The 26481-nt window shown below is 46.1% G+C and overlaps 3 protein-coding genes across 5 annotated transcripts; all 3 read left to right on the top strand.

The window, feature by feature from the left end:
* The first annotated feature begins 155 nt into the window (after positions 1-155).
* pthlha (parathyroid hormone-like hormone a) lies at positions 156-12648 on the top strand. Of its 2 annotated transcripts, none has more exons than XM_055020682.1 (4): positions 156-321; positions 9364-9474; positions 10678-11184; positions 12103-12648. In XM_055020682.1, the coding sequence occupies exons 1-3, from the start codon at positions 185-187 to the stop codon at positions 11159-11161; spliced, it is 732 nt and encodes a 243-aa protein (XP_054876657.1). In that variant the 5' UTR covers positions 156-184; the 3' UTR covers positions 11162-11184; positions 12103-12648. The 2 variants fall into 2 exon arrangements, with proteins under 2 accessions (XP_054876657.1, XP_054876658.1); XM_055020683.1 differs by lacking the exon at positions 156-321 and adding an exon at positions 8865-9006.
* Positions 12649-13310: 662 nt separating this feature from the next.
* Positions 13311-15757, top strand: cunh11orf98 (chromosome unknown C11orf98 homolog). The gene is made up of 4 exons (XM_055020745.1): positions 13311-13432; positions 13969-14093; positions 14177-14274; positions 15175-15757. The coding sequence occupies exons 1-4, from the start codon at positions 13394-13396 to the stop codon at positions 15288-15290; spliced, it is 378 nt and encodes a 125-aa protein (XP_054876720.1). The 5' UTR covers positions 13311-13393; the 3' UTR covers positions 15291-15757.
* A 108-nt stretch (positions 15758-15865) lies between these two features.
* Positions 15866-26306, top strand: mansc1 (MANSC domain containing 1). 2 transcript variants are annotated; one of them, XM_055020743.1, is made up of 4 exons: positions 15866-16907; positions 19117-19404; positions 21537-21677; positions 22352-26306. In XM_055020743.1, the coding sequence occupies exons 2-4, from the start codon at positions 19173-19175 to the stop codon at positions 23311-23313; spliced, it is 1335 nt and encodes a 444-aa protein (XP_054876718.1). In that variant the 5' UTR covers positions 15866-16907; positions 19117-19172; the 3' UTR covers positions 23314-26306. The 2 variants fall into 2 exon arrangements, with proteins under 2 accessions (XP_054876718.1, XP_054876719.1); XM_055020744.1 differs by lacking the exon at positions 15866-16907 and adding an exon at positions 18622-18677.
* Positions 26307-26481: the final 175 nt, after the last annotated feature.

The raw sequence follows: 26481 nt of genomic DNA, 5'->3' as shown, positions 1-26481 counted from the left end.
CTCACTGACGCTCAGACCTGCAGAAAGTGACAGGAAGCCGACCACAGGAACCAGAACCAGCGCTGCGGCGCGGCTCCTCCTGGAGGGGGCGCCGTGTGGGAGGCAGCCAGCAGATAGTGACTAACTCCATCCAGCATGGCGGCTCCTGCTGCGGAGCAGCCATGATGCTGATGACCTCCGTGTGATGTCATCAGGAGGTGTTGGCCCGGTTTATAAAGCTTCCCGGTCCGGGACCACACCAATCCTCACAGAGCCAGAGACCCGGGACAACAGACGGGTTGTGGTCCAAAGGACGACTCTTATTCCCAACAGAACCTCCAGGTAAGGACCTCTAACTCACCTGTAGAGCACAGAGCCGGAACCAGAACCACAGAACGTCCAGAGCTCCTGAAGTGAGAGTGGATCAGAACCGTTTCATGCAGAGCTGACGGATACTTTGGGTCTGGTCGGGTCTGAACTGTGGTTCTGGTTGGGTTGGTTGCTAGAGCAGAATTACAGAACTCGTTTTCAGTTCACTAAAAACTTTATTTCTGTCATTATTTATTCTTCTCATTGATTCTGAATCAGTAAACGGGTCAGAAGCCAAATCTGTTGGGTTCTGTTCTGATCCAACGTTTAGTCATTTAAAAATCAAAGAAACATGTTCTTGTGTTTAATTGGTTAACTAAATAACTATATTTACTGTCTGCTGTTTTATTAGCTTCTCTGTCCAAAGTTAGAAAATTCAATCTTTAATTTCTTCCTGCAGGTTTTAGTTATTTTTATGTCCAACATTCATAAAAAATAAAAATAAAACATTTTTTTGTTGTTGTTGTTTTTATTGGTTTCTGGCCATTTTATGTAAATGATTTTTTTTTACAGATGCGATTTCTGTAAACTGGTGAATAATCTCCAGTGTGTGGCTGAAGCTGAAGCTGTTTTCTGTTCTTCTGATGTTATTTTAGATATTCAGCTATTTGATGAAATATATCAACAAGTCTGACAGGAAAGACTAAACTGTTGCATTAAGTAAAGAAACTTGATGTTGGTTGAACTGAATCTGGAAACACTACAAAAAGTTCTGCAGGTTCTGACCCGGTTTAAAATCAGCCCAGTACTTTCTGTCCTTTTAGAAACTCCTAAAACCTTCAGAGCTCCAGATCCATCCAGGCTGAACCAGGAGTGCAGATGCATTCTGGGATTTCTGCTTGCATTTTAAACTCCAGTATGTAGTTTAATGATGCTAATGTTAGCCGATAGCTGCTCATGTTAGCTGGATGTTCCTCAGATTAGCTCATTAACTGGTTAACTTTGCAATACTATCCTCATAAGAGCTCATTAGCTCTTTGTGTGGCAGAGTCGTCGTCTTGCAATTGGAAGGTTGTAGGTTCGATTCCAGCTTCCTCCTGCCACATGTTGATGTGCCTGTGGGCAAGACACTTAACCTCAAATTGCCTACCAGTCTGCGTATCGCTGTGTAAATGTGTGTGTTTGTGACTCTAGTGTAAAGCGCTTTGAGTGGCCAAAATGACTGGAAAAGCTCTATATTTGCCATTTATTAGCCATTAGCTGCTCATGTTAGCCTATTTGCTGTTAGCCATACCTAATAAAATCACATCAAACTTCTTTAGCACTTTCAACCCTGAAAGGTTTCTCAGATGCTTTACAATGAAAATGTAACTCTTCGTTAGCCTGCTAACTCTTTGTTAGCCACATGTATCTCATGCTAGCTCTTTAGCTAGTCAGGTTTGCGGTATTTTGCTCTGTGTGTCAGCCATAGCCATATATCTTTCTGATCATTTCATTGTATTTATTGTTAATCTTCTTTTCTATTTAAATTGATTGTTTAAATAGTTTCCTGTAAGGATGGATGTGGCACATTAGCCACAGCTATAAACACTGATGCAGGCATCAGATTGTTTTTGAGATGATAATTTTGTTTATTTGTCCAAATCAAATAAACAAAAAAGTAAACCATAAATTCTGCTCATGTTAACCTTTTAGCTGTGTAAGTTAGCCACATGTAGCTTCTGCTGGTTAATATGGTTTAAGATAACATCACCTTACAGTTAACTTGACTAGTTATAATGTTGACATGTTAATGATGCCTGGTGGAAATAACATTTTCTGCACTTCCAGTTTGACCAGTAGAGCATCAGACTGGTTCTTGATATTTACTTCACTACTTCAGTTTTCACCTCCTGAACTCCTGAAGTTCATGAAATCCAGATCCAATTTTTCACTTTTTACACATCAAAGTCACTCTAAAAACTTTATACACAAAGCTTATGTTTAAAAACCTTCAGCATCAACCTGAAGTGCTAAATTATAACATTTCAGAGAAACGAACAATACATGGTTCTGTGGTCTGAGATACGAGACAGGAATGCTGCTTGATGCTGTTATTACCCTAAGAACTATTTTACAGAATCATCTAAACACCTCATGTGTTTAAATGTCAAAATAATCACACGCCTAAACCCATAAAGACTGTTTAGAGAGTCAAAACCACTTTGCGTCCCCTCCAAGCTCTAATGCAGTTTGCTGGCAGAGCAGCGCTCACCACAATCAGACCTAATTGAGCGTAGGAACGTGACACAGCAGCGCATTACGGAGATCCATCTGGTGACATCTGAGTCCCGCAGAACGCCTGAGACAGGCAGACTGCAGGCGCCTGGAGGCGGCCATGCTGCTGATAAACTACAGCAGGAAGGAGCTGGTTTAGCAGGCTAATGCACCCAACTACAAGACACTAATGCAACAAACTACAGGAGGCTAATGCAACAAACTACAAGAGGCTAATGCACCCAACTACAAGACGCTAATGCAACAAACTACAAGAGGCTAATGCAACAAACTACAGGAGGCTAATGCAACAAACTACAAGAGGCTAATGCACCCAACTACAAGACACTAATGCAACAAACTACAGGAGGCTAATGCAACAAACTACAGGAGGCTAATGCACCGAACTACAAGAGGCTAATGCAACAAACTACAAGAGGCTAATGCAACAAACTACAGGAGGCTAATGCAACAAACTACAGGAGGCTAATGCACCGAACTACAAGAGGCTAATGCACCGAACTACAAGAGGCTAATGCACAGAACTACAAGAGGCTAATGCACAGAACTACAAGAGGCTAATGCACCCAACTACAAGACGCTAATGCAACAAACTACAAGAGGCTAATGCACAGAACTACAAGAGGCTAATGCACAGAACTACAAGAGGCTAATGCAACAAACTTCAAGAGGCTAATGCACAGAACTACAAGAGGCTAATGCACAGAACTACAAGAGGCTAATGCACAGAACTACAAGAGGCTAATGCACAGAACTACAAGAGGCTAATGCACCGAACTACAAGAGGCTAATGCACCCAACTACAAGACGCTAATGCAACAAACTACAAGAGGCTAATGCAACAAACTACAAGAGGCTAATGCACAGAACTACAAGAGGCTAATGCACAGAACTACAAGAGGCTAATGCAACAAACTACAAGAGGCTAATGCACAGAACTACAAGAGGCTAATGCACCGAACTACAAGAGGCTAATGCACAGAACTACAAGAGGCTAATGCACCGAACTACAAGAGGCTAATGCACCGAACTACAAGAGGCTAATGCACCGAACTACAAGAGGCTAATGCACAGAACTACAAGAGGCTAATGCACCGAACTACAAGAGGCTAATGCACCCAACTACAAGAGGCTAATGCACCGAACTACATCATGCTTTAGAATTTTAAATGTAATATTCCAGTAACAGAGCCAGTTTTCCCAGTAAAACACAGACTCTGGGTTTTACTGGGTTAAAGTTCAAGTCTGGTTTTACATTTGGTTAAAACTACGGGTGTCGATGTTGGGACCAAACTGTTTCATATAACCAGGATAAAACCAGGAAGACTGATGTTTTTCAACAAAACAACCACTGTTCGTCCGTGAATTCCTCCAGAACCGATCCAGAACCGGGCCGCAGAACGGGAGGTGAGCCAGAGGTTAATTGCGGCCACCCCGGAGACGTTTTCTGGTCTGTCCCCCTCCCATCGCTGAGCCGCCTTTCCCGCCCTGAGAGCCCCTGATTTACTGCCGGGGTTTCCTCCGATTGCTCATCCAGCGAACACTTCACACGGTCCGGTTCCCTCCAGAAACTAGCCATCCCCGGTTCTGATCCGGTAGAGCTGGGCCCTTGCTCCAGGGTGTCGTGCTGCAGTGTCGCCGGTGTCCAGCGCTGAGGTTTTACCGAAACGTTTATGATGAAATAAAACTAAACTGAGTTCCGTTTGCGGCTCTGATGTTCTATATGGGCCGGGCTCAGAAAACCCGGTTCTGCTCCGAGGTTTGGGTTCTGATCAGAAACCACTAGTTGAAAATAATAAACTACGTTTGTGTTTATTTTAAAATGCATTTGATTTTTAAATTTTCTGGTCATGAACAAAAACACTTATTTTAGTAGTTACTGATGTTTTTAATCTTCTACAGCATTTTATAAATAAAATGTATTAAAATGTAACATTCTGTAAGTTTTTGTTGCCTTTTTAGTTTAAAACCATTTTAAACTCCAGCTTATGTTTAAAATAACATTATTATTGTTTTGACAATGAAAGAAAAATATATTTCAGTTTAATATTTTTTTTAATTTTCTGTTGTATTGATTATTAATGGAACCAATTATCAGATTGATCACCTGTTCCACATTTGATCTGGTGTAGAGCCGAACCAGAACCAGACCAGAACTGGACCAGAACCAGACCAGAACTGGACCAGAACCAGACCAAGCGCCAGTTACTGAGCCTCTTCAGGTTCAGACTGATTAACTGTAAGTGTTCATTCACACCAGCTGGATTTATCCTGATTTAATCCAGCTGCCTAATCAAAGTCTGATGAGGTTTGAACATTAGTTGACCTCTGACCTCTGTCCGGGTTCGGTTGAAGTGAACTCTGGTTTGAATGTGAACAGCAATCGGACCACAGACAGCGCAGGGCATTCTGGGTAAATGCAACCAAAGCTAACGTGTTAGCCTAGCGCTAGCAGCAGCCACTGAACTCTGACGCCTCCATCTTGTTTCCATCTGGTGAAGAAGGAAGTTGCTCTCAGTGTCTTCAGAGGTTTCTGTTTCTTGGTGCAGCGCCTCCACAGGCCAGGAGGGGAACTGAAAATGGAACAAATGTTGCAGTTTTGCGCTATCAGGCGTGTTTGACCAGAACCGTGTTGAACCCAGATCATGTCACCTGACATGATGACAGAACCGCTCAAAACCTGTGTGGGTCAACCTCCCCTGCCGTGCGGTTAGGGCGATTCTGACCCGGTTTAAATTGAGGTCTGTGTGTAGCTGGAGACCTCTGGGTCTCGGCCTGGGATCAGAACCAGGTGGGCCGGGTCGGAAGCGGGTCGGCAGCCTGTGTGGCGTTCAGATGGAAAGTGAACGTTTATGAGCCGCTTCGCAGAACTGCAGCAAATTAGTGACAACGTGGAACAGCTCTGCTGGATCGGACCCAAATGGTTCTGCTGCTGTTCAGGTAAACAGAACCACAACCAGATCCATTAACGGAGGATCCAAACCCGGAAAGGGTTCTGATCCAGAGTGGTGCTCTGCTGTCCTCCTTGTGTGATTTTCTTGCTCCTGCTGGTTCTGGGTCATGAAGGACGCATCAGAACCGCCAGAATGTTGGACATATTAGGCTAAATTAAAGACAGTTTGAATGAACTGGACCAGCGGCTGCAGGGAGGTTCTGAGAAACATTCGGACCGGTCTGAAACCCTGGGAGGCCGAGCAGAACCCCAAACATTCAGAACCTCCATCAGCGGTCATTAAACCCGGCCCAAAGCAAACTGAGGGGATCTGCTGCCGGCCAGACTCCGTCCCGACCCGGCTGCAGATGCAGAAGCTCGGTCCGAAAGGTTCTGGAGGTCCGGAGGCAAACCGGGTTCCCTCCGGTCAGACCTGAGCTTAGCGAAGGAGAAACACGGAGGGAGGCTCATTTTCCCAAATCCTGTTTTGTCCTTTTATGGAAATGTTGCAGTTTCTCACAAATACTCAGTTTCAAGGTCAATCTGTAGCCAGAGGTCAGAGTTCAGCTGCCGTGACGTTTCTCCGCCGCTGGAACCCGTTGGAGCTTCAACATGTTGAGACTCGGATCTGTTCCCTCCAGAACCAGAACCAGAACCAGAACCAGCGGAGCAGCAGGCTGACTTTCTGCTTCCTTTGCCTGATTTAACGCCATCCAGCTGAACTTCCAGCAGAAACTTTCTTCTGTTTCACTATTGTTGCGTTATTCCCGTTATTTCTCTGGTTCTGGATCCATTCGGACTTTTTACAGCTGGACGGTTGCTATGGTGCGTAACCTTGGCAACAGCTGATCTTAAAACTCGACTATTAGCTGAACTTTGACCCCAAACAGCAGAGAGAGGAAGACAAAGTCTCAACGAGCGGCAAAAGCAAAGGAGGCGGATCAGCAGAGCTGATGATGTCATCCAGGTCATGCTGCTGTTAGCATGTTAGCATCATGCAGCAGCAGTCTTCAGTCAGAGGCCTCTTCACATGGAAGACTGACTGCTACTGGAGATTCTTTGACTTCCTGTTGGGATCAGTGAAGTGTTTTGGATGTTCTGCTGTTGTGGTTCCGTCCGACCCACTTTGGTGCCGCTGTGCGCTCTTCAAACAGAACCGCTCTGTTCAGGTTTCTCTGGGTCATGATGGAGCCACCGCCGTGCTGCACCGTGGAGATCCGGTTCTTCCCATCCTGCTCAGAACTTCTCTGGACTCCATCTCTGATGTTCTAACGGTTCAAAAGAACCGGGTCGTTTGGCAGAACTTGGACTCCAGACCCTGTTCGTCACATCTGCATCACTAGCGTTTAACATTCTTGAAGGCGGTTCTGATGTCATCGGGTTTTCCTGCTTCTAATGAAGCAGCTGGAGAGAGTCGGTTCCGAGTGGACTGGGTTTAATGTTGGGAGTGGTTCTGGCCGGTTCTCCGGGCCGGGCAGAAGAACAGCAGCAGTGTGGAGCTTATGTAAGAGCAGCGCTGTGTTGGTGGTCCGTTTGATCCACAGGCAGGAGGAGTCTGCTCCGGACCGGGTCCAGGAGCTGCGCCGAGGACTTGGGTTTCAGAGAGCGGTCCGGTCCGGTCCGGTCCGGTCCAATAATCGGGTCTGACTCAGCTGGCCTTCCAGAACCTCTGCTGGTTCTGTTCAGCTGATGGAGAAACATCTCAGGAAGGTTGTGATCTGACTCAGTGGTCCACAGTTCCACTCTGACCTGACCTGCAGCGGCGCCCTGAGGAACGCCACGGCGCCCTGAGGAACGCCACGGCGCCCTGAGGAACGCCCTGAGGAACGCCACGGCGTTCAGCCATTTTATCAAAACCTCAGTCCGCCACACGCCGTCGTGTCTCCAAACTACCGAGTCGTACACCCGCAATGTTTTCAGATCGGTTTTCATCTCTCACCCCTAGGGGGCAGCGTAGCGCTAAGCTAACAGCTTCAAATCAAATATGGCTTCCGGTTTGGAGTTAAACATCAGGAGGCTCATCTGCCTGGATTAATTTTTTCTTAATTTATTAAGAGAAAGTTTTAAAATTAGTTAAATAAATAAAATATGAGTTTCTGAAATATGATCGTCTGGTTGGACTAAAACAGGAAGAAGTTTAAAATAAACATCCTGGTTGTTGTGTTGCAACAAAAAAATATTTTTGTTGATTTTAGATTTAAAAAACAAAATCTGAACATCTGATTTATGTTCTTTTAAACAGTTTTAAAGTTGATAAAACCTCATTTTATGTCACATTATGAGATAACCTCCACTTTAGTCGGACTTCATAAATCTTATTGTTTTTAGTGATAATGCGACAGAGCCGGCCCAAGGCATGTGTGAATTAAGGGGCTGTTTTGTGCCTCCAGGCCACCAGGGGGCGCACAGAGCTGGTATGATAAGATACAGACTTACGTATTTATCTATAGAGATATATACATACATGGGAAGATGATTTCTAGATTATTTTTATAGAAGTTTCTGAAATAATGAATTTTTTTTCTGCTGTGAGGAAATAAGAGATCAAACTTATTTACTTTGGTTTTTATCTGATTTTACCTTCAAATAGTTAAAATATTTCAATTCAAGTAATTTTTTCTTTTGTTATAATTATAATTGAGGCTAACGCTAGCAGCTATGCTACTCATAGCGTAGCTTCAGAACGCATGGAGAAACCATGGCAACAAAGGTCAAACCTGGAGGTCAAACCTGGAGGTCAAACCTGGAGGTCACGCCGGCCCGACCAGATGTTCTGGTCAGTTTAAACCTCCAGCAGAACCTTCCTGGTTCCGGATCCTGAGGTTGACCCCTGCTGATCCCTGATCTCAGCTCCTCTGAGCTGCAGCACCTCCTTCCTCCTCTTCCTCCTCCTCCTCTTCCTCCTCCTCCTCTCCTCCTCCTTCCTCCTCTTCCTCTCCTCCTCTTCCTCCTCCTCCTCCTCCCCCTCCTCCTCCTCCTTCCTCCTCTCCTCCTCCTCCTCCTCCTCTTCCTCCTCCTCCTTCCTCCTCTTCCTCCTCCTCCTCCTCCTCCTCCTCCTTCCTCCTCTTCCTCCTCCTCCCTCCTCCTCCTCCTCCTCTTCCTCCTCCTCTTCCTCCTCCTCTTCCTCCTCCTCCTCCTCCTCCTCCTCCTCCTCCTCCTCCTCCTTCCTCCTCTTCCTCCTCCTCCTCCTCCTCCTCCTCCTCCTCCTCCTCCTCCTCCTCCTCCTTCCTCCTCTTCCTCCTCCTCCTCCTCCTCCTCCTCCTCTTCCTCCTCCTCCTCCTCTTCCTCCTCCTCCTCTTCCTCCTCCTTCTCCTCCTCCTCTTCCTCCTCCTCCTCCTCTTCCTCCTCCTCCTCCTCCTCCTCCTCCTCCTCCTCTTCCTCCTCCTCCTCCTCTTCCTCTCCTGCTGCAGCAGCGCCGCAGCTCTCAGATGGACCTGCAGCAGCAGCCCAGCGGTTCTGCAGCTCACTGGACCTCTTGCTGACGACCCGGTGACCCTGGGGACGGACCTGTGAGTGGAACCGCTCTGACCGGGTTCTGATGGAGTTCTGTCGGAACCAGAACCAGTTCTAGGTTTCTGCTTTCCTCTGAGATCCGCTTTCTGTTCCCCAGCAGAGTTTGGACCGGACCGGGTTCTGACTGTTTTGCTGATGAGCTCTGGTTCTGCTCCGTGTAGTTCTGACCCGGTTCTGATTAGTTCTGCAGATTTCTGACTCTGGTTCTGCTAAGAAGAGTTTAAAGGATTCTGGTTCTGTCTGAATCAGTTCTGTTTGCCTCTGACTGGGTTAAAAGTTTGCCAGAGTTCTGGCTCGGTTCTGTCCGGTCGGGTCGGGTTCTGACCGGCCTGTGTTCTGCTCTTCCCTTCCAGAACCATGTTGTTCTCCAGCAGCCTCCTGCAGCGGTGGTTCTTCGCGGTCTTCCTGCTCTGCTCCCCGGTTCCGTTCGCGGGCCGACCCGTCGACACCCTGAGCGGCAGAATGTAAGTCCAGTTCTCCTCCGGTTCGGTACCTGCGGGGTCAACTGGACCGCCTGCAGGAGCCGATTCGGCTCGGAACCAAAGCAAACCGGGCCGGTCTGGCAGAACTTTTTCACGTTATCTCTCGGTCGGTTCTGGGTGTGATCCGGGTCCAGCCGGGTCAGGTCCATTTCTCGGGATCAGGACAGGGAACAAGCAGAACCGCTGAGGTTCCAGAGTTCGGTTCTGGTTCTGACAGGTCAAACATTTCAGTTGCTTTGGAGCAGTTCGGGTCAGAGGGTCCAAACCTTTGCAGTTCTGATTTGTTGGGTTAAACCGAACCCGGAGGGATTTGGATCAGAACCGCTTCATTAGATCAGAACCTGCAGGGATCGGTTTCCTCTCACACAGAACCGGAACCACAGCAAAGTTCTGATCAGTTTGGTCTCAGCGGGATGAAAGGTGGATCGGAACCGCCTTTCATCCCGGTTGCTGCAGCACTTGGATCAAAACCGAACCTGCAGAGTCGTCAGAACTCAGCAGGAAGTTCCCGAACCTGACGAAGTGGAGCTGCTCTTCCTCAGCGGTTCGGTTGCATCCATCCCTCCGGTTCCGAAACTTTCAGAACCTCAGGTGGACCCAGACAGGACGGCAGATTCTGAGGACACGGCGCCCTCCTGTGGTCACTTTTAGAACATCTGCTGGTTCTGCACGAGGTTCTGTTGGATCGGGAAGCAGATTAAAGCGGTTCTGATGAGGTTCGGCTTCTGGAAAGATGGTTCTGGTGGACCAGCAGCTCAGAACCAACATTTTATTAACTCAGTTTTTAATGTAAAGTTTAAATTTTCTGTCATCAAACCTGCAGCTTCAGGAATTAATTTCTAAAATCATTTATTTGTTTTAAAGGAGGAAAAAAAGATTTTTGTTTTTCATTTGTTTAAAAATGTCACAGATTCAATCTGTATCTGTTATGTGGAGTTACTATGCTAACATTCTGATATTATTACATTAATTAGCGTCCTAACTGTTTGTAGAGACATTTATAAAAAATGGGACTGAAAGTCGGCTAACGGCTGCTAAAGAAGCTGATTCATTAGTTTTTCATCAACACGTCTAAAACCGGTTCCTTACTCGTAGATGAAACTTTTATTCTTGTTATTGTTACTTGGTGTGTGCTGCCCCCTGCTGGCTCAGCCCCTGCTCAGCTGTTTCTCTCTCTGCCACCAGGAGGCGCTCTGTGACCCACACTCAGCTCATGCACGACAAAAGCCGGATGCTGCAAGATTTACGGCGGCGCATGTTCCTGCAAGGCATCCTGGACGCGGTCCACACGGCCGAGATCCTCCCGGTCCGCAGCGCCGGGAGCAGCAGCGGCGCCGGCGCCGGGCCGCCCGGACCGAGCCTGGGGGTCAACCCGAGCACCACGGGCAGCACCCTGCAGTCCAAGCCCCCCGGAGGAACCAAGAACCTCCCCGTCATGCTCCAGGAGGACGAGGAGGAGGGAACCCACCTGCCGCAGGAGACCAACAAGTCCTACAAGGAGAAGCTTCCCAGCAAGAGGAAGCGGAAGGGGAAGTCGGGCCGCCGGAAGGAGGCGGAGAAGAGGAAGAGGACGGTTCGCGCCGTCCGGCGAAGGCCAGGGGAAGAGGCGGGCAGCGGGCTCCAGCTGGAGTGGAGGCCGCTGCTGGGCCTGCAGGGGGCGCTGCAGTGAGACGCCGTCAGCCTCTGACGGAGGTGAGTCGGGTTGGGTCGCCATGATAACGGCCGGTCTTCTCCGTGGTTCGGCTCCTCGAGCGGTCCGGAATTGGTCCGGTGCTAAAGGAACCCGGTCACCGGATCGGTGAGGCGGAGAACCGATTGGGTGCTGCTACTGCGGGCGCCAGAATGACAGATGGAACCAACCGGGTCCATCTGGACGTCAGAATAAAGATTTGAAGCCAACAGCAGTAACTGAGAGGTTCTGGGACCGGATCTGTTTGGGTTCTGGCTGCCGGGCCGCTGTAACTGCTGGGTTCTGGTTTTGACCTGCAGAACCTCTCCGGTACAAACAGTTCTGGTCCGGTCTGGAGCTGATCGGGTTTCCACAGAGACCAGAGACCAGATTTGGCCTCCGGAACCAGACGGTACCGTCAGTGAGGCTTTGGACCACGTGGTTCTGGTTCTGCTGTGGTTGGAACATCAGGACTGCTGTCCTGGTCCGATCCCACTGGCTGGTTCTGAATTCCAGATTAAAATGAGAGAAATGTCTTCAATGGGAAATACTGGAGAGATTCCAGCAGCAGGGATTGATTGATTGATTGATTGATTGATTGATTGATTGATTCATTGATTGATTGATTGATTGATTGATTGATTGATTGATTGATTTTGTTTGTTCTTTGCTGTCAGAAAAGTTTGAAATTCCTTCATAAATCCACAATCTGATCCGTTTCCCTCTGAATTTAATCCAGATTATTAAATTAATAATCTGGATTAAATTCATACAAACAGCTGAATCTTATTGAAAATATTCCTCTCGATTTTCAGAATTTCCATCAGAAACGTGGCTGGAATAAATTGACTTCTGATGTTGAGATAATCTGAGATAATCTGTGATAATCTGAGTGCTGGAGGTTCTGCTCTGAAGGTTTTCTGTCTCTCTGTGTCTTGCAGACAGAAATCTTGGCCTCGCCTCTCGGACTCGTAAAGGTTCACGACTCGTTCTCCCGTCACGGAGCATTTGGACCGCAGAAAGAAAATATTTATTGTGTGTAAATATCTGAGATTAAAAAGCAGAATATGTTTAAATGAAACCTTATGGTTGCTCTGTGCAGCCAGAGATTTTAATCTTTGTGAATCCTTTTTATTCCAGTAATGTCTGATTATTTCCAGTAATTTATTTTGGTGTATTTATTTTGAAACGTATCGAGGTGCTGCTGACCTTCTATATTTTTGTACCATAATGCACTTTAGATATCTGACTATAATCTATAAATTTGTTTTTGTTGACTGAAGTTCAGAAAACTCGACTTTTTTTGTCATTTTTTTATTTGTTTAAACATGTTGTTTTGTTGAGCTGTTTGCTTCCTCATGATGCCTTCACTGACCGTCGGTTTTCTCCACGCTCTACTGCCATCAAGGTTCTGCTGGAGGTCAAAGTTCATGTGTTCATGTTGGTGAAGCCTGTTGTTCTGAGCTGATTAAACATGTCATATCTGAGTCCGAGTCCGACTGGTCCATCAGAACCTCAACTTCAGTTCTGAAAAATTAGTCCCATAAGGTTTTATGTTTCAACATTTAGATTGTTTATTTTTTCTTTTGCCAGAAAAAGTTTGAAACGCCAACATTTACAAACATCAGATTTCCTTTTAAAACAAAACATCTCGCGGTTCAATTTCCTGTTTCAAACAGAATTTCTATTAACTAAATAGATTAAAATCTGGTTTTAATCTAAATATGCTACACCAGCAGTGCCTCTGTCTGGCCACTATGGGGCGCCGTTTGTGAGGTTACACAGTCAAAGCTTTGCTGCAGTAATTTCAGTCAGGAGATAAAAATCATATTCTTACCATAATATTAATAAATCTATAAATCTCAGCTTCAAACACACACACACACACACACACACACATATATATATATATATATGTGTGTGTGTGTGTGTGTGTGTTCTATGAATATTAAACAGTATTTAACTTCAGCTAAATCTTATGACATTAGATTACGGTGAGCATTTGACTAAAATATAAACACTTTCGGGCTGCAGTTTAAAGGGAGGTTCTGCTGCTTTTCTTATGAGCCGTCTGAACAGAGAGGTTCTGGTTCTGGTTCTGGTTCTGCATGAGACGGCTTGGGTTTGCAGAGTAATCTCGAGTTTGGCCACAGGGGGCGGTGTTGCGCTGTCTGGCGCTGAAGCAGCAGCAGAAGAAGGGCGGTTCTGGCCCTCGTGGAGAAGAGGAGCGACATGGCGCCTCCAGGGGGGAAGATAAACAGACCCAAGACGGTAAGAATACGGAGCAAACGGTTCTGACGGGTTCTGGGTTCGGGTCAGCCGAACTGAAAGCTGCGAGTCAGTGGTCCAGAAGGTTCCGGTTCTGATCCACTTGCTGAACTAACGGAAGCTGGCAGAACATTAAAGCTACCGGCCAGAAGTTTCTGGACCATCCGTCAGAATCCTTCAAGGTCCATTTGGTCAGAACCGGATGTCAGGTTTATTTATCAATTAAAGGTTCAGTTATTGATTAAAGGAATATCTGCCCTCCTGTAATCTAGCTGCCCTGTCCACTTGGTTGTGATGACGTCACAAGAGGCAGACGGTCAGTCCTGTCGGTTTTCGGTTATTTTTAAAATGTTTAATTTTTTCCTCCAATATGAAAAAAATGTGGAACAGATTTTAGTTTGGTTACTATCACAACATGGTCCTCCTCAGTTCTGTTCTGACAAAGATGTTTCAAAACAGCGCCTCCTTCTGGTTGGTCATCTTTGCTTGATACTCCTCCTGAAGCCTCCTAACCTTTGACCTGTCCTGGTTTTCTTCAGGAGCTCGGGAAGAAGCTCTTCAAGCGGCGCCGGGTTCTGGGCCGGCAGAAGAAGAAGCAGAACCAGATAATCGGAGCCGTAGTAGACCGAGACATCATCACCGTCCATCACCTGAAGAAGAGAAGGTCAGTGCTGCAGATGGAGTCCTCCCCCTCCTCACCTGTCTCCGTGTCCTGTCCTCCTCTCACCTGTTCTCCGTGTCCCTCAGGTCCAGCCCCAGAGCCAACATCACGCTCTCTGGGAAGAAGAGGCGGAAGCTGCTGCAGCAGCTGCAGCACCTGCAGACAGAGAAATCGTCCATGGAAGGTAGAACCTGTGACTCACCTGAAGGTCCAAACGACGCTCCGCCTCCATTGAGCCGCAGCAGAACTATTTCATAATTGTTATTTTTCTATGAGGGGAATGCTTCAGACACATGCAGACATCTTCGTTATGAACTGTGAACTGAGTCGGTCGGGGCTACCGCTAACTAGCTGCTAACGCTAGCTAGTTACCTAATAAAGGTGCAAGAAATAAAAAGATTATATAGAGAATGGCATTTCCTATTCCTGGGAGTTTTGAATTAATTCGAAGGTTTACGAAAAATAATGTTGTTCTGCTTGAGTTTTTTTTTATAAAATTATATTTTTGAATAGTACTTTGATTTTGTTTGTTTTTTTATATAATTTAATAAAAAACAGATGGCTAAGCTCACCTAGTAGTGATAGTTTAAGTAACATAATTTAATGCGCAGACCTATTTTTTTTTTAAATATGAACTGATGGAATTTGAAACCTTATAGATTTTTCTTTATAAACGTTTTATTTTTCTTTTCTCGATCACAAAACAAAAATAAAATTTTGAACAGAAAAATTAGTTTCTGAATTAAAAATAATTTCTGAATGAATTTCTAGGTGCTGGAAGATTAGCATCGCTAGCAGCTAGCTTATTTGGGTTTACTGCCGGTTAGCTGGACGATGAAGCTAACGACTAGCGACTAGCTAGTTTCCTCAGTAGTTTCAAATATCATATACGTGTGAATGTGAGATTTTCTTTTGTACATTTCTGTGGTGATAAAAGTCTTACATTTAATTCATAACAGCCTTTAAAAACATCTTAGATTTGAGTTGGTGAAACCTGCTTCTGGTTCTGACCCGTCTGGCTGCCAGCAGGAGAACTCGGGTCCGACTGTGTGTCTAACTTCAGTCTAAAATGTTTTGTTCTCAGTGGAACCAGAACCACAGAAGAAGAAGATGTCCTCTTCCTCATCAGCTGCTCCAAAGAAGAGGAAGAAGAGGGGGCCTGATTGCCATGGAGATGTGGAGATGGAGGATGTGGAGTGAGTCGAGGTCCGATTTGTCAGGAAGCTTCTGCATGAACTCAGAACCATCTGGCAAGATCAGAACCAGCGACTAGAACCTTCTCTGTGCTTCAACTGGTCAGGTTTATCGGAACCGCTGAGGAACCAAAGCTGCAGATTAATTTTTGTTTTTGAGGGCAGAACTTGATCGGATCCCAATGGACATTTTTACTGTTTCTCTGTTGTAATAAAACCCTGCAGAGGTCAGAGTGAAGGTCAGAGTGAAGGTCAGACGGCTCAGCTGTTTGGGTTTCAGGTTCTGGTGGAGCAGAGACAGAATCCGGTCTTCATGTGGACCGAGGTCTGTTTGTTCTGAATCAAGTTTCTCAGTCTGTCATGTCTGAAAACGAAAAAACATTTCTGTCATTAATGTCATTCCATACAATATCCAACCAGCATGAAGAGATAAACATTTTCACAATAAAAGATTAATAAAGTTACAAAGATTTATTATTTTTGGGTCATTTTGCAAAAGAAAAAAAATGTGGGTTCATATTTTCACCATGTTGTTTATTTCTAAATGTTTTACTTTAAAACAGTTTATTTAATGTTCAGTTTTGCAAGATAACACTTCCTGTTATCTTGCTGATAATAGGAAGTGGACTATAAAAATAAAAGCTGTGTTTTTTGAACCTCTTTAAAAAGTCCTGTTTCGTTTCTTCTCTTGAACAGTTCAGTTTAAAACAGTTCAGTTTAAATTACTGATGTTCCGAGACAATGACTTCATCGGCATCAAAGGATTCAGAATCAACTCCAGCTTTTATTTTGATAATCCACTTCCGCTCATCAGCAAGTTCCATAAACATTTCTTTTGGAGCCTGAGCTTGCTAACTGAACATTCAGACTAAATATTTAGTTGGTAAACTAGTAACGAACAGTGATGTTCAATTAGCTTCCAGCTAACAAAACCTTCCTGCATTTGATGTTCATAACACTAAATTATTATGAAGATGAATAATAATTTGTAATTCTGGGCCCCAGATGCTCTGAAGGGGCCCAGATCAGATTCTGGGGCCGGCCCTGTTCAGCGGGTGTTAAATGCTCTAACAGCTTTCCATACAGCAGATACTGGTTTCTCCATGGAGACCATCTTCTCTTTCAGATGTTTTCTCCATCAGATCTTTAATCATTGATTAATAAACTGGTTTCATGTTCCGTCCTCTGCAGCTGAGGCCCATAAAGCGTCTTTCTAGCAATAATTGATGTTTGTTATTTTCGGGGCTTGTTTTGCTCAGACTGGAGCTGCAGGTTCTTCCCTCCCCCTTCCAGAGGACAAAGACTAAAATGGGTCAGACTGAGGAGAGCAGCAGCGGAACCTGCGCACCAGCATCCGGAGGCAGAGAGCAGCTGCTGGCCGCCTTGCAGGCGCTCTGAGCGGGACGTGCTGCCGGTTCCCTCCTTCCTGCTCCGCTTTTCTTTCGTTCCCAACATGTCGTCCTGGGATGGCTGAGGCCGCTAACTGAGACTGAACTGGTTCTGGTGAACTGGACCCGCTGAATTCCTCCAGCCTGCAGTGAAGCACCGACCCGCCGCCACACACTGACCGCCGGAGGACGATGGAGGCCGGGCTGAGCTGAACGGAGCCCCGCTGACCGCTCAGGTATCCCGCCGCTTTGTGCCGCTTATCGGCAGCAGTAGAACCAGTAGAACCAGTGGAACCAGTGGAACCAGTAGAACCAGTGGAACCAGTAGAACCAGTAGAATCAGTAGAACCAGTAGAACCAGTGGAACCAGTAGAACCAGTGGAACCAGTAGAATCAGTAGAATCAGTAGAACCAGTGGAACCAGTAGAACCAGTAGAACCAGTGGAACCAGTAGAACCAGTAGAATCAGTGGAACCAGTGGAACCAGTAGAACCAGTAGAATCAGTGGAACCAGTAGAACCAGTAGAATCAGTAGAACCAGTAGAACCAGTAGAACCAGTGGAACCAGTAGAACCAGTAGAATCAGTAGAATCAGTAGAACCAGTGGAACCAGTAGAACCAGTAGAACCAGTGGAACCAGTAGAACCAGTTAGCGCGCTGTGATCGGGATGTTTTAAAACGGGGTGTTTTATATTTCCACAATCCGGAAACATCCAGTTTTTCTGAACATGAACAGCACCGATCCAGAACCGATTCACTCACACTGAACTGGTTTCACACTGAACTGGTTTCACACCGGTTTACCGGTAAAACCAGTTCAGCCACCATGTGACCCATAAGGTCTGAGAGTCTGGAACTGCTAGAGATCCTGGGTTTTTATTTCCAAAGTCCAGATTGACTCGGTTCAGTTCACTGTGGGACCCGTCTGAGCTGGAGAATGGGCCCCATGATACCCACAGCCTCCTTATTGGGCCCATTACTATGTAAGCTTGAAAAGCCATCAGTAATGGGGTAAAACCTTCTAGAGGTACACAGAGCCTGTTTGGGACCCATATCTAAGTTCTACGTGGGGCCCATATGGGTGGCTAGGAATCAGTCGCACTTTAGGAAACAGTAACGCTGGTTTGGGTCCAATCGGGGGGTTTTCTGTTTCCAGCTGTTATATTTACATTTTCTTAGTGAACTAAACTGATTCCTCCTGAATTGGGCCCCATGTGGGACCAGCTGGCTTCCATACTGACCCCATATATTTGATGACAATAACCGGGCCTCTTCTGGAAACGACTAACATATTGTTGACCCTTTAACCTCTTTGTGGTACCACATAAAATGGGCCCCATGAGGGGCCTGCAGGTCCTGGTTATTATTATTACTACAGGTATTAATATGTCCATTAATCATTTATAAATGTTTCCGTTTCAAACTGAATATTTAATAAGTTATTGAGCTAAATATTTAGTTTGGAGCCCAGAATCTAAAATGCTAATCGGCTCATCAATAACTGGGATCAACTCTGAATCAGGAAGTGATTTGGATCCAGAAGCTTTTATTTTGATAGTCTATTTGTGGCAGTCAGCGAGTTATTGATTTATTGATTTTGCTACAGATTTAATAACTTGCAACTAAATGTTGAACCAGGAAGTTGAACATTTCTAAATGAATGAGTGAAAGTGGTTCTGAACCCAAACCTGGGTTCTGTGGAAGAGTTCTGGTCTCACGGAACTGGATCAGAACCAGAACACCGGGGTCTGGTTCAACTGCTGATGGTTTGAGAATCTAGAACCGGAACCGGAACCACCACCTGCTCTTCTGATGAAGCTAGAACTGATAAAGCCCAGAGTGTGATCGGATCAGAACCGGTTAATCTTAGAACCCAACAGGTTCTGGATTGGGCGGTTCTGCTCCAAATGTTATCAGCTGCTGAGAAGTTCTGATTAGAGGAACCGTGCTGCTAACGGGTCAAAGTTCTGCTGACCGGACTCTGGACCCATAAGGCTGAGACTCTGGTGAGTTTTGGTTCTACTGGGTTTTTCTGGCTGTTTCTTTCCAGTCCTGTTAGGTTCTGTGCAGGTTCTGTTTGGACCCGGCAGGTCTCTGAGTTCTGGCTGATCCAGAACACGACTTGTCTTTTTGCAGCAGAACTCTGACTCCGGCCCGGTTCTGATCCATTCTTCCTCTCAGCCTGGTTTGTTTCCTGACCTCAATGAAGGAATCTAAAAATGGATCCTCCTCCTTCAGGAGCAGATCCATTTTTAGATTTCTATTTTCCTCCTTTGTCCGGGTCCGATTCGGCTCTTTGTGGCGCCGAGCAGAGGAGGGACAGATCTGGGACGGCGAGCGTTTGAACATCATCATCTGAGGAAGGAGCTGCAGCTGCTGCTGGATGTTTTCTGTCGGTTCCAGAACCTCCAGAGGAACTCACTGCGTTCTGTTGCTCCTCTCCAGAACCTCCACTGGATCCGTTTTGAGGCCTTTGTGATCCCAGCCGAAACTCCGCAGCCATGACTCCCCAGGCCGACCTCCGACCTTTGCCCTGGCTGCTCATCGTGATGCTGCTGATGTCATTTCCTGCTGCAGCTCTGGAACCGGAGATGTGTTTCTACCGGCAGCATCAGGGCGCCGCCGTCAACGTCCGGGCGGCGCTGAGCCGGGACGCGGCGGCCATGATGGCCCAGTCGAAGCTGTCAGAGCAGGACTGCGTCAAGGCCTGCTGCTCCACAGAGGTCGGAACAGGTGAGACCCGACCAGAATCTGGTACCAGATCAGAACATCTGGTACCAGATCAGAACCGCTGGTTATCATCTCTGCTTCATCAGTGTTTTCATGCTGGAACTGGACCGAACCTGAGTCGCTGAGGAGGAGAACCGCTGATCCGGACTGGTTCTGGTCAGGAATCTGTCCCAGTTAAAGGGGCGCTGTTCTCTGTTTTCAGCCATTTTATAGTTTCATCAGTAACTATGATACCTTCAGCTGTTGCAAAATTCTGTATATATGAAATATGAGTAAAAAAAAATTATTTCCTGATTTAACCTCTTCAAATTGAGCCTTTGTCTCTTTAAGAAGCTCCTTCTGTTTCTGAAGCTCCGCCTCCAGGAAGTTGTCCCAAAATGGCTCCTCTATTAACCCTTTATGGGTTTTACCTGCGTTGCTTTGAGCAGCAGCTCCTAAAAGGAGCTCAGCAGCTGATTGCTAATTGCTGCTGGCTAGTCTGAAGGAGCTGAGTGGGGGAGGAGCGAAGCCTCGAAGGCGGGGCTAGGTTCATCCAGGCGTTTCGGGGAACTGAATGGTTGCAATGGAGATTAAAGGATTTGCATTAATGAATCAAAGCAACACTGCAGGTTTGTTCCTGATGAATGAAAAATATTTGTTGATTTTACACGATACCGTCCCTTTAAGGAATCTGTTCAGAGCAGAGATGGCGGCCAGAGCTTCTGATTGGACCAGAAGGTTTCATCAGAACCAGGCCAGCAGTGATCCGTTATTCTGATGTTTAAAAGGCAGAGTTGGACTTTTTGTTCTCCATCATTTTGACCAACAGCATTAAAAACAATCAGTCATGTTTATTTTTATCATGACTGATAAAAATAAATCAAATTAGAATCAGCATCAGGATATTTAGCCACATTTTCATGCAATTCAGTTAATATTCGCCTAGTAGAACCAGATTCCATCACATAAACCAGATAAATGCATCGAACTTTTTCTCTAGTGACAAAACCCAGTGACTGACAGAAGCCCCAATAATTTATGAAATGAAACTGAAGTGAAATTAGCAGGACTTCACCTGCTGCTCTGAAGCTGAGCCTCACCGTTTCCTCTCGGTGGATCTGACTGATCCACACCCAGAAAGATCAACTCAACTTTTTCTTCCCTGCGCCGTTGTTTGTTTGTGTGCTTTTCCAAGTTTTTTTTTTTTTTTTGGGTGGTTTTGATGTCACGTCTTCCATCTGTTAAAACCCAGCATGAGTTCAGTTTAACTCTTCGCAGCGCTGCGTATGTTACAGTCTAATTAACTTCTGCAGCTTCATTTATTTCCTCTGGATAAACTGCCTGCTCCTCTGTGCAAATGGATTAATGCAACGTTGTATCTCTTGAGTTTTCACTGGACACTGGAATTAAACGCCTCATTTCTTCCCAGCCAGACGCTCCAGCGCCGTCAGCGCCGTGTCAGAAAGACACATTGAATCCAAACATGAGATGATGTTCAGAAAGGATTTTTTTATTGATTGATTTCAGTTGCTTCTGCCATAAAGTCTATAGCATCTGACCATGTGCTCCAGCCAAGGGTGGAAATTATTTTTTTATTTTATCATTTTTTTCTCTGAAGAGTTTTAGCGGCGCTAGTGGCTCATGTTTTCAACAGTAGGCAGACAGGAAGGAGGGCGAGGAGAAGGGAAGACATGCGGCAAAGGTCGCAGGGACCGGGAGTCGAACCCACGGCGTCGAGGTCTGAGGCCTCCAAACGTGGGCCGCGCTGACCCCTGACCCCCGAGGGTGTAAATTATAACCTGTCAAGTGACCAATGGGTTTTAAATTTTCCAGTTGTTTTAAAAAAACAACCAGTCAAATACAGAAAATATTCCGTTCACTTGTGTTAAAAGGATACAAAAATTCCCAATCTACAGATTTTTCATTTTACCATTTAACCATAAACTGAATTTAACTCGGATCGTTCTCACTGTGAAGACACAAGTTCAACAACCGGAACCAGAAAGTGTTCTGGTACCGTGACCCGGCTGAGCCTGGTGGACCAGCAGCATAGCAGGTTGACTGTGTTTACTGTCAGTTAAAGGTTCAATATGCAACATTTACTGCCATCTAGTGATCAGTGAGCTGAAGTGCCACCTGTGCTCTGTTTTCTGAAGGCGCTCGGTGCAACACGGCCATGTTCAAAGCCAACAAACACCCTGGCGAAGGCAACTGCCTGCTGTTCCACTGTCCCACCGAGTCAGACTGTCCTCTGATGAAAACCACCGAGGGCAGCAACACCTCCGACATCTACAAAGGTCTGCTGCTTTTCTCTTTCACCTGTATGGAAGCCCATCTGTGCCATGAAAGAAAACATAAAAGCCTGACAGAAAGTCAGAATCACCAACTTTAAAACCTTCATTATGAGAATAAAAATTATAATTTTCAGAATAATTTTCATAATTTTGACTTTCAGAGTCATAATTTTGAGAAAAAGTCATGCTCCTGAAATTATGACTTTAAATTTAATAACTTACTTTAAAGCGTGAAATTATTATAAAATAGTCACAAAGTTGACTATTTTATTATGACTTTAAAACTCAAATGATGGCTTTTAAATTAAAATTTGGAATTTCTTTTGCAGAATTATACCTTGTGTTTTTTTTTTCAAAATTGACGGTCTCAAAATTTTTACTTTAAAATGCAGAATTATGACTTTAACATTTAAAAGAATAACTTCTTATCAAGATTTTATTTTTTCAAAATGAAGACTTTTCACCTCAAAATTGTGACTTTAAAACTCAAAATTGACTTAATTTTTTAAATTATGATTCTTTATGTCAGAATTATGGCTTGCTTTTGGACTTTTTTTTTTGTCTTTCATGGCAGTTATGGTCTTCCATAAACAGATCAGCAGCGATAATTCTATATCTCTGATGCCCTCTTGTGGCCAAAATGTCACAACACTTCAACTTTCTTCTCTCCTGCTCAGGTTTAAGTCATCCACCCACACTGAGACCTCTTCCCATGACAACCACACTCCATCCTACCAGCACCTCCACCTCTATCACATCAGCACCAACTACACCAGCCACCAGCACAATCGGCACACCGACCACTGCCCAGGCACTGCACTCCACCCCAGAGCCTTCCCCACCCATCATCATCATTGCCACAGAGCCTGCAGGGACTCCACCCACCAACACCACCACAACCACCACCATGGGATCCTCTCCCACCAGAAAACCCAACAAAACCAGCAAGAAGCAAAACAAAACCACCAAGAAAGGAAAATCTCATCCAATCCTCACCACCACCACCCAAACAGCTCCCAGCTCCATGACATCACTTCCTGGTGAAACAGGAAGGAAGGAGGTGGAAGATAAACATTCTAGTGTTCTAGAAACTACAACTTCAGCTACAACCACCACTGTGGCTCCAACCACCAGTACAACCAGTACAACCCCAACGACTACAGCCACCTTCTCCACCGCCCAGCGTACCTCCACCTCCGCCCAGCGTACCTCCACCTCCGCCCAGCGTACCTCCACCTCCGCCCAGCGTACCTCCACCACCGCCCAGCGTACCTCCACCTCCGCCCAGCGTACCTCCACCTCCGCCCAGCGTACCTCCACCACTGCCCAGCGTACCTCCACCACCGAGCCAACCGCCACAGTGACAGCTCAATCGCCAAGTCTGATCTTCATTCCCAAAGACCCGGTCCAGACAGAGCCGGACCTCCAACCGGGCCACCCCACCCTGAACTCCAGCTCCAGCCGGGGGAAAGTGGTGGCGGCCCAGGGGGCGCTGAAGGGCGGTGTGTTGGCCTTCATGGTGCTGGCGCTGGCCGTGCTGACGCTGGCGCTGGCGGTGGGCGGCCGGAAGGCCATGGAGTCCTTCGACCGGCGCCATTACACCAGACTGGAGCTCAACGACTTGCACTATGAGATTTAACGGGAAAATCCAACATTTCTGCATAAGGTTGTTTAAGTATTACCTGCACAACTCTGAACGTCAGAGAATCCTGCTCTCTGATTGGTCGGACTCTCCATTACCCACAGATAGTCCCCGCCCCTAGGCGTGGACAGAGAAACTGTTCAGTCATTTTTAAGGATTTTACAAATGAAATTTACAGATGAGTTAAATCAGATGTGGTTTAATTAGGTTTTTAAACCTGTGTAGTTCTAATAACCACCACTAGATGTCATCCTTTTTTCTGTTAATTCAGTGACTGTCCCTTCGGCAGTGACGTGCGGTGAGGTTTATCATAATCATATCTACAGATGCAGACCCTGCATGTTATTGTTTACATATGGAGGGTAACAATAACAACTCTGAATGTTCTGTTACCTCAATCAGACTTGGACATGTACATCATATTCATTTCATATTCAAACCGTTAAAGTCCAACTCAAAACCATTTCTTTCTCACTCTGTCCGAGCGCAGCTACGTGCAGACTCGTTGCCATAGCATCTGACAACAAAACAAAAAATGTATATTTTTTTGTTTCCCACACAAAGATCAGAACATTCAGTCTGTTGCAGTAGTTTGGTTTTAGGCTTAATGTTTATTTTGTGATTATTAATAAGTGATTGATGGAGTAAGAGGAGAAAACTATAAATATATCGCTGCACTTTACAACAACCACGGCTAGCTCCAGGGCTAGCTCCAGGGCTAGCTCCAGGGCTAGCTCCAGGGTTAGCTCCACGGTTAGCTTCAGGGCTAGCTCCAGGGTTAGCTCCAGGGCTAGCTCCAGGGTTAGCTCCAGGGCTAAGCTCCAGGGCTAGCTCCAGGGCTAAGCTCCAGGGCTAGCTCCCCGGCTAGCTCCAGGGCTAGCTCCACGGTTAGCTCCCCGGCTAGCTCCAGGGCTTGCTCCCCGGCTACCTCCAGGACTAGCTCCCCGGCTAGCTCCAGGACTAGCTCCCCGGCTAGCTCCAGGGCTAGCTCCACGGTTAGCTCCAGGGCTAGCTCCCCGGCTACCTCCAGGGCTAGCTCCCCGGCTAGCTCCAGGGCTAGCTCCAGGGTTAGCTCCAGGGCTAGCTCCATGGTTAGCTCCCCGGCTAGCTCCAGGGTTAGCTCCAAGGCTAGCTCCACGGTTAGCTCCAGGGCTAGCTCCACGGTTAGCTCCAGGGCTAGCTCCACGGTTAGCTCCACGGTTAGCTCCACGGTTAGCTCCAGGGCTAGCTCCACGGTTAGCTCCATGGTTAGCTCCAGGGCTAGCTCCAGGGTTAGCTCCAGGGCTAGCTCCATGGTTAGCTCCCCGGCTAGCTCCAGGGTTTGCTCCAAGGCTAGCTCCACGGTTAGCTCCAGGGCTAGCTCCACGGTTAGCTCCAGGGCTAGCTCCAGGGCTAAGCTCCACGGTTAGCTCCAGGGCTAGCTCCACGGTTAGCTCCAGGGCTAGCTCCATGGTTAGCTCCCCGGCTAGCTCCAGGGCTAGCTCCACGGTTAGCTCCAGGGCTAGCTCCACGGTTAGCTCCATGGTTAGCTCCAGGGCTAGCTCCACGGTTAGCTCCACGGTTAGCTCCAGGGCTAGCTCCACGGTTAGCTCCATGGTTAGCTCCAGGGCTAGCTCCAGTCTGTTCTCTGGTTTCTGATCGCTGCTCAGCATAAACACGTTACACACACAGTTGGAGGCAAGAAACACTGAACATTATATAGATGAGCTTAATGATGGAATATCAGTTGATATATGAAATGTTTTTTAACCATTTTATTGGCGCCGTTCAGACAGGAGGAGCTGCTGCCACAGACTGGCAGCCAGTGAGACGTTGATTAGTCCAGCTGAGGCGCGGCTTCCTGCTGCCTCACCTTCTGAGCATTTGAATGGGAAAATGGGAAAATTCAGCGATTTTGAAGAAAAAAATCATCAGAATTGGTTAAGCTGCATGACAAATAAATACTTTACAGTACAAACCACAGGGTGAAAATAGCAATATAAATTGTTTTATCATTATTTATTATTTTTCCATGATGACAGATGAGCCTCTCCTTCACTAGTCCGCACGTGTCACTGCACTTAGGGTTATTAGTGTTAAATTGGACAAATTTAAATTTCTGAATAATGTACCCTAAATTATGAATACATTTACAATTTATAGGAAAATATTTGTTCATTTCTGATAAGGAACCAAAACTGTGAAAAGTTTTCCAAAATCAGAGCTTTGAAGGCCTCTCTACGTTCATTTCAGTGATTTAAAGAAATCCTAAGCTAACCAAGATGAAATAATTTACTGCTGATAAACATACTGCTAAAACCAGTTCCGCCTCCAGAGGGAACGCTCCGATGTGAACACAGAAACGGTCTGATTTATGAAGGTTCCTCCTGGCCCACCTGGTTCCTCCTGGCCCACCTGGTTCCTCCTGGTCCTCCTGGTTCCTCCAGGTTCCTCCTGGTTTCTCCTGGTTTCTCCTGGTTCCCCAAAAACCTGACAGCAATACTGCCCTCCCCCCAGCGACTCTCAGGAAGCCTCTGAAGCGGAGACTCCAGATGCAGATCAGAACTCGCTGTGCACGCTCCTGCATGTCCTCTGGGCCTATGGTGACCTTTGAACCCACAGGTTCACTGTAGATGTCATATCCACTGTGTGTTTTTGTATTTCCACCAGGATTCCCGCCGTGGATCCAATCCTTTATAAACTGATGCACTACTGTGTTGTGTGTTTTTGATAATCAGCTGCTGTACATATTCCTGGTTGGTTTTCATAGCTCAGAGGAAAATGGCCGCCACTATTTTCTTATAATAAACACATTTTACTGGGTGTATGTTTTAGACAGGCTGCTGCTGCGGCACCTCTCCAGCAGGAGGCAGCAGCGGGCTGGTCACGTTTCAGTTTTACTCTAATTATCGACATGGATGGTGACGTTTGGTGCCGTTTTGTCAAGTGATGCTTTCATATAACTGAATTTAATGTTTTGTTGTAAAGATTAAAACAATGTGATTTTTGAATTTTTATCTCTTGTTTTCTCTACGAACTAAATGATCGGAGGGTCCAGGTGTTCAGGGCCAGTTGGTAGAAAAAGAATAAATTCTATGGAGCTAAATATGGACCATAAGGTACAAAATGTTTTGATTAATCTCAGACATTTTCTCAAAAGAATTTAAAATGGTAGGGTTTCTCCAG

This window comes from Poeciliopsis prolifica, unplaced genomic scaffold (genome assembly GCF_027474105.1).
Source record: "Poeciliopsis prolifica strain line A6 unplaced genomic scaffold, Auburn_PproV2 SCAFFOLD070, whole genome shotgun sequence".
Taxonomy (NCBI): Eukaryota; Metazoa; Chordata; class Actinopteri; order Cyprinodontiformes; family Poeciliidae; genus Poeciliopsis; species Poeciliopsis prolifica.
The sequence above is the reverse complement of the archived record's forward strand: the minus strand, read 5'-3'. Positions and strand labels throughout refer to the sequence as shown.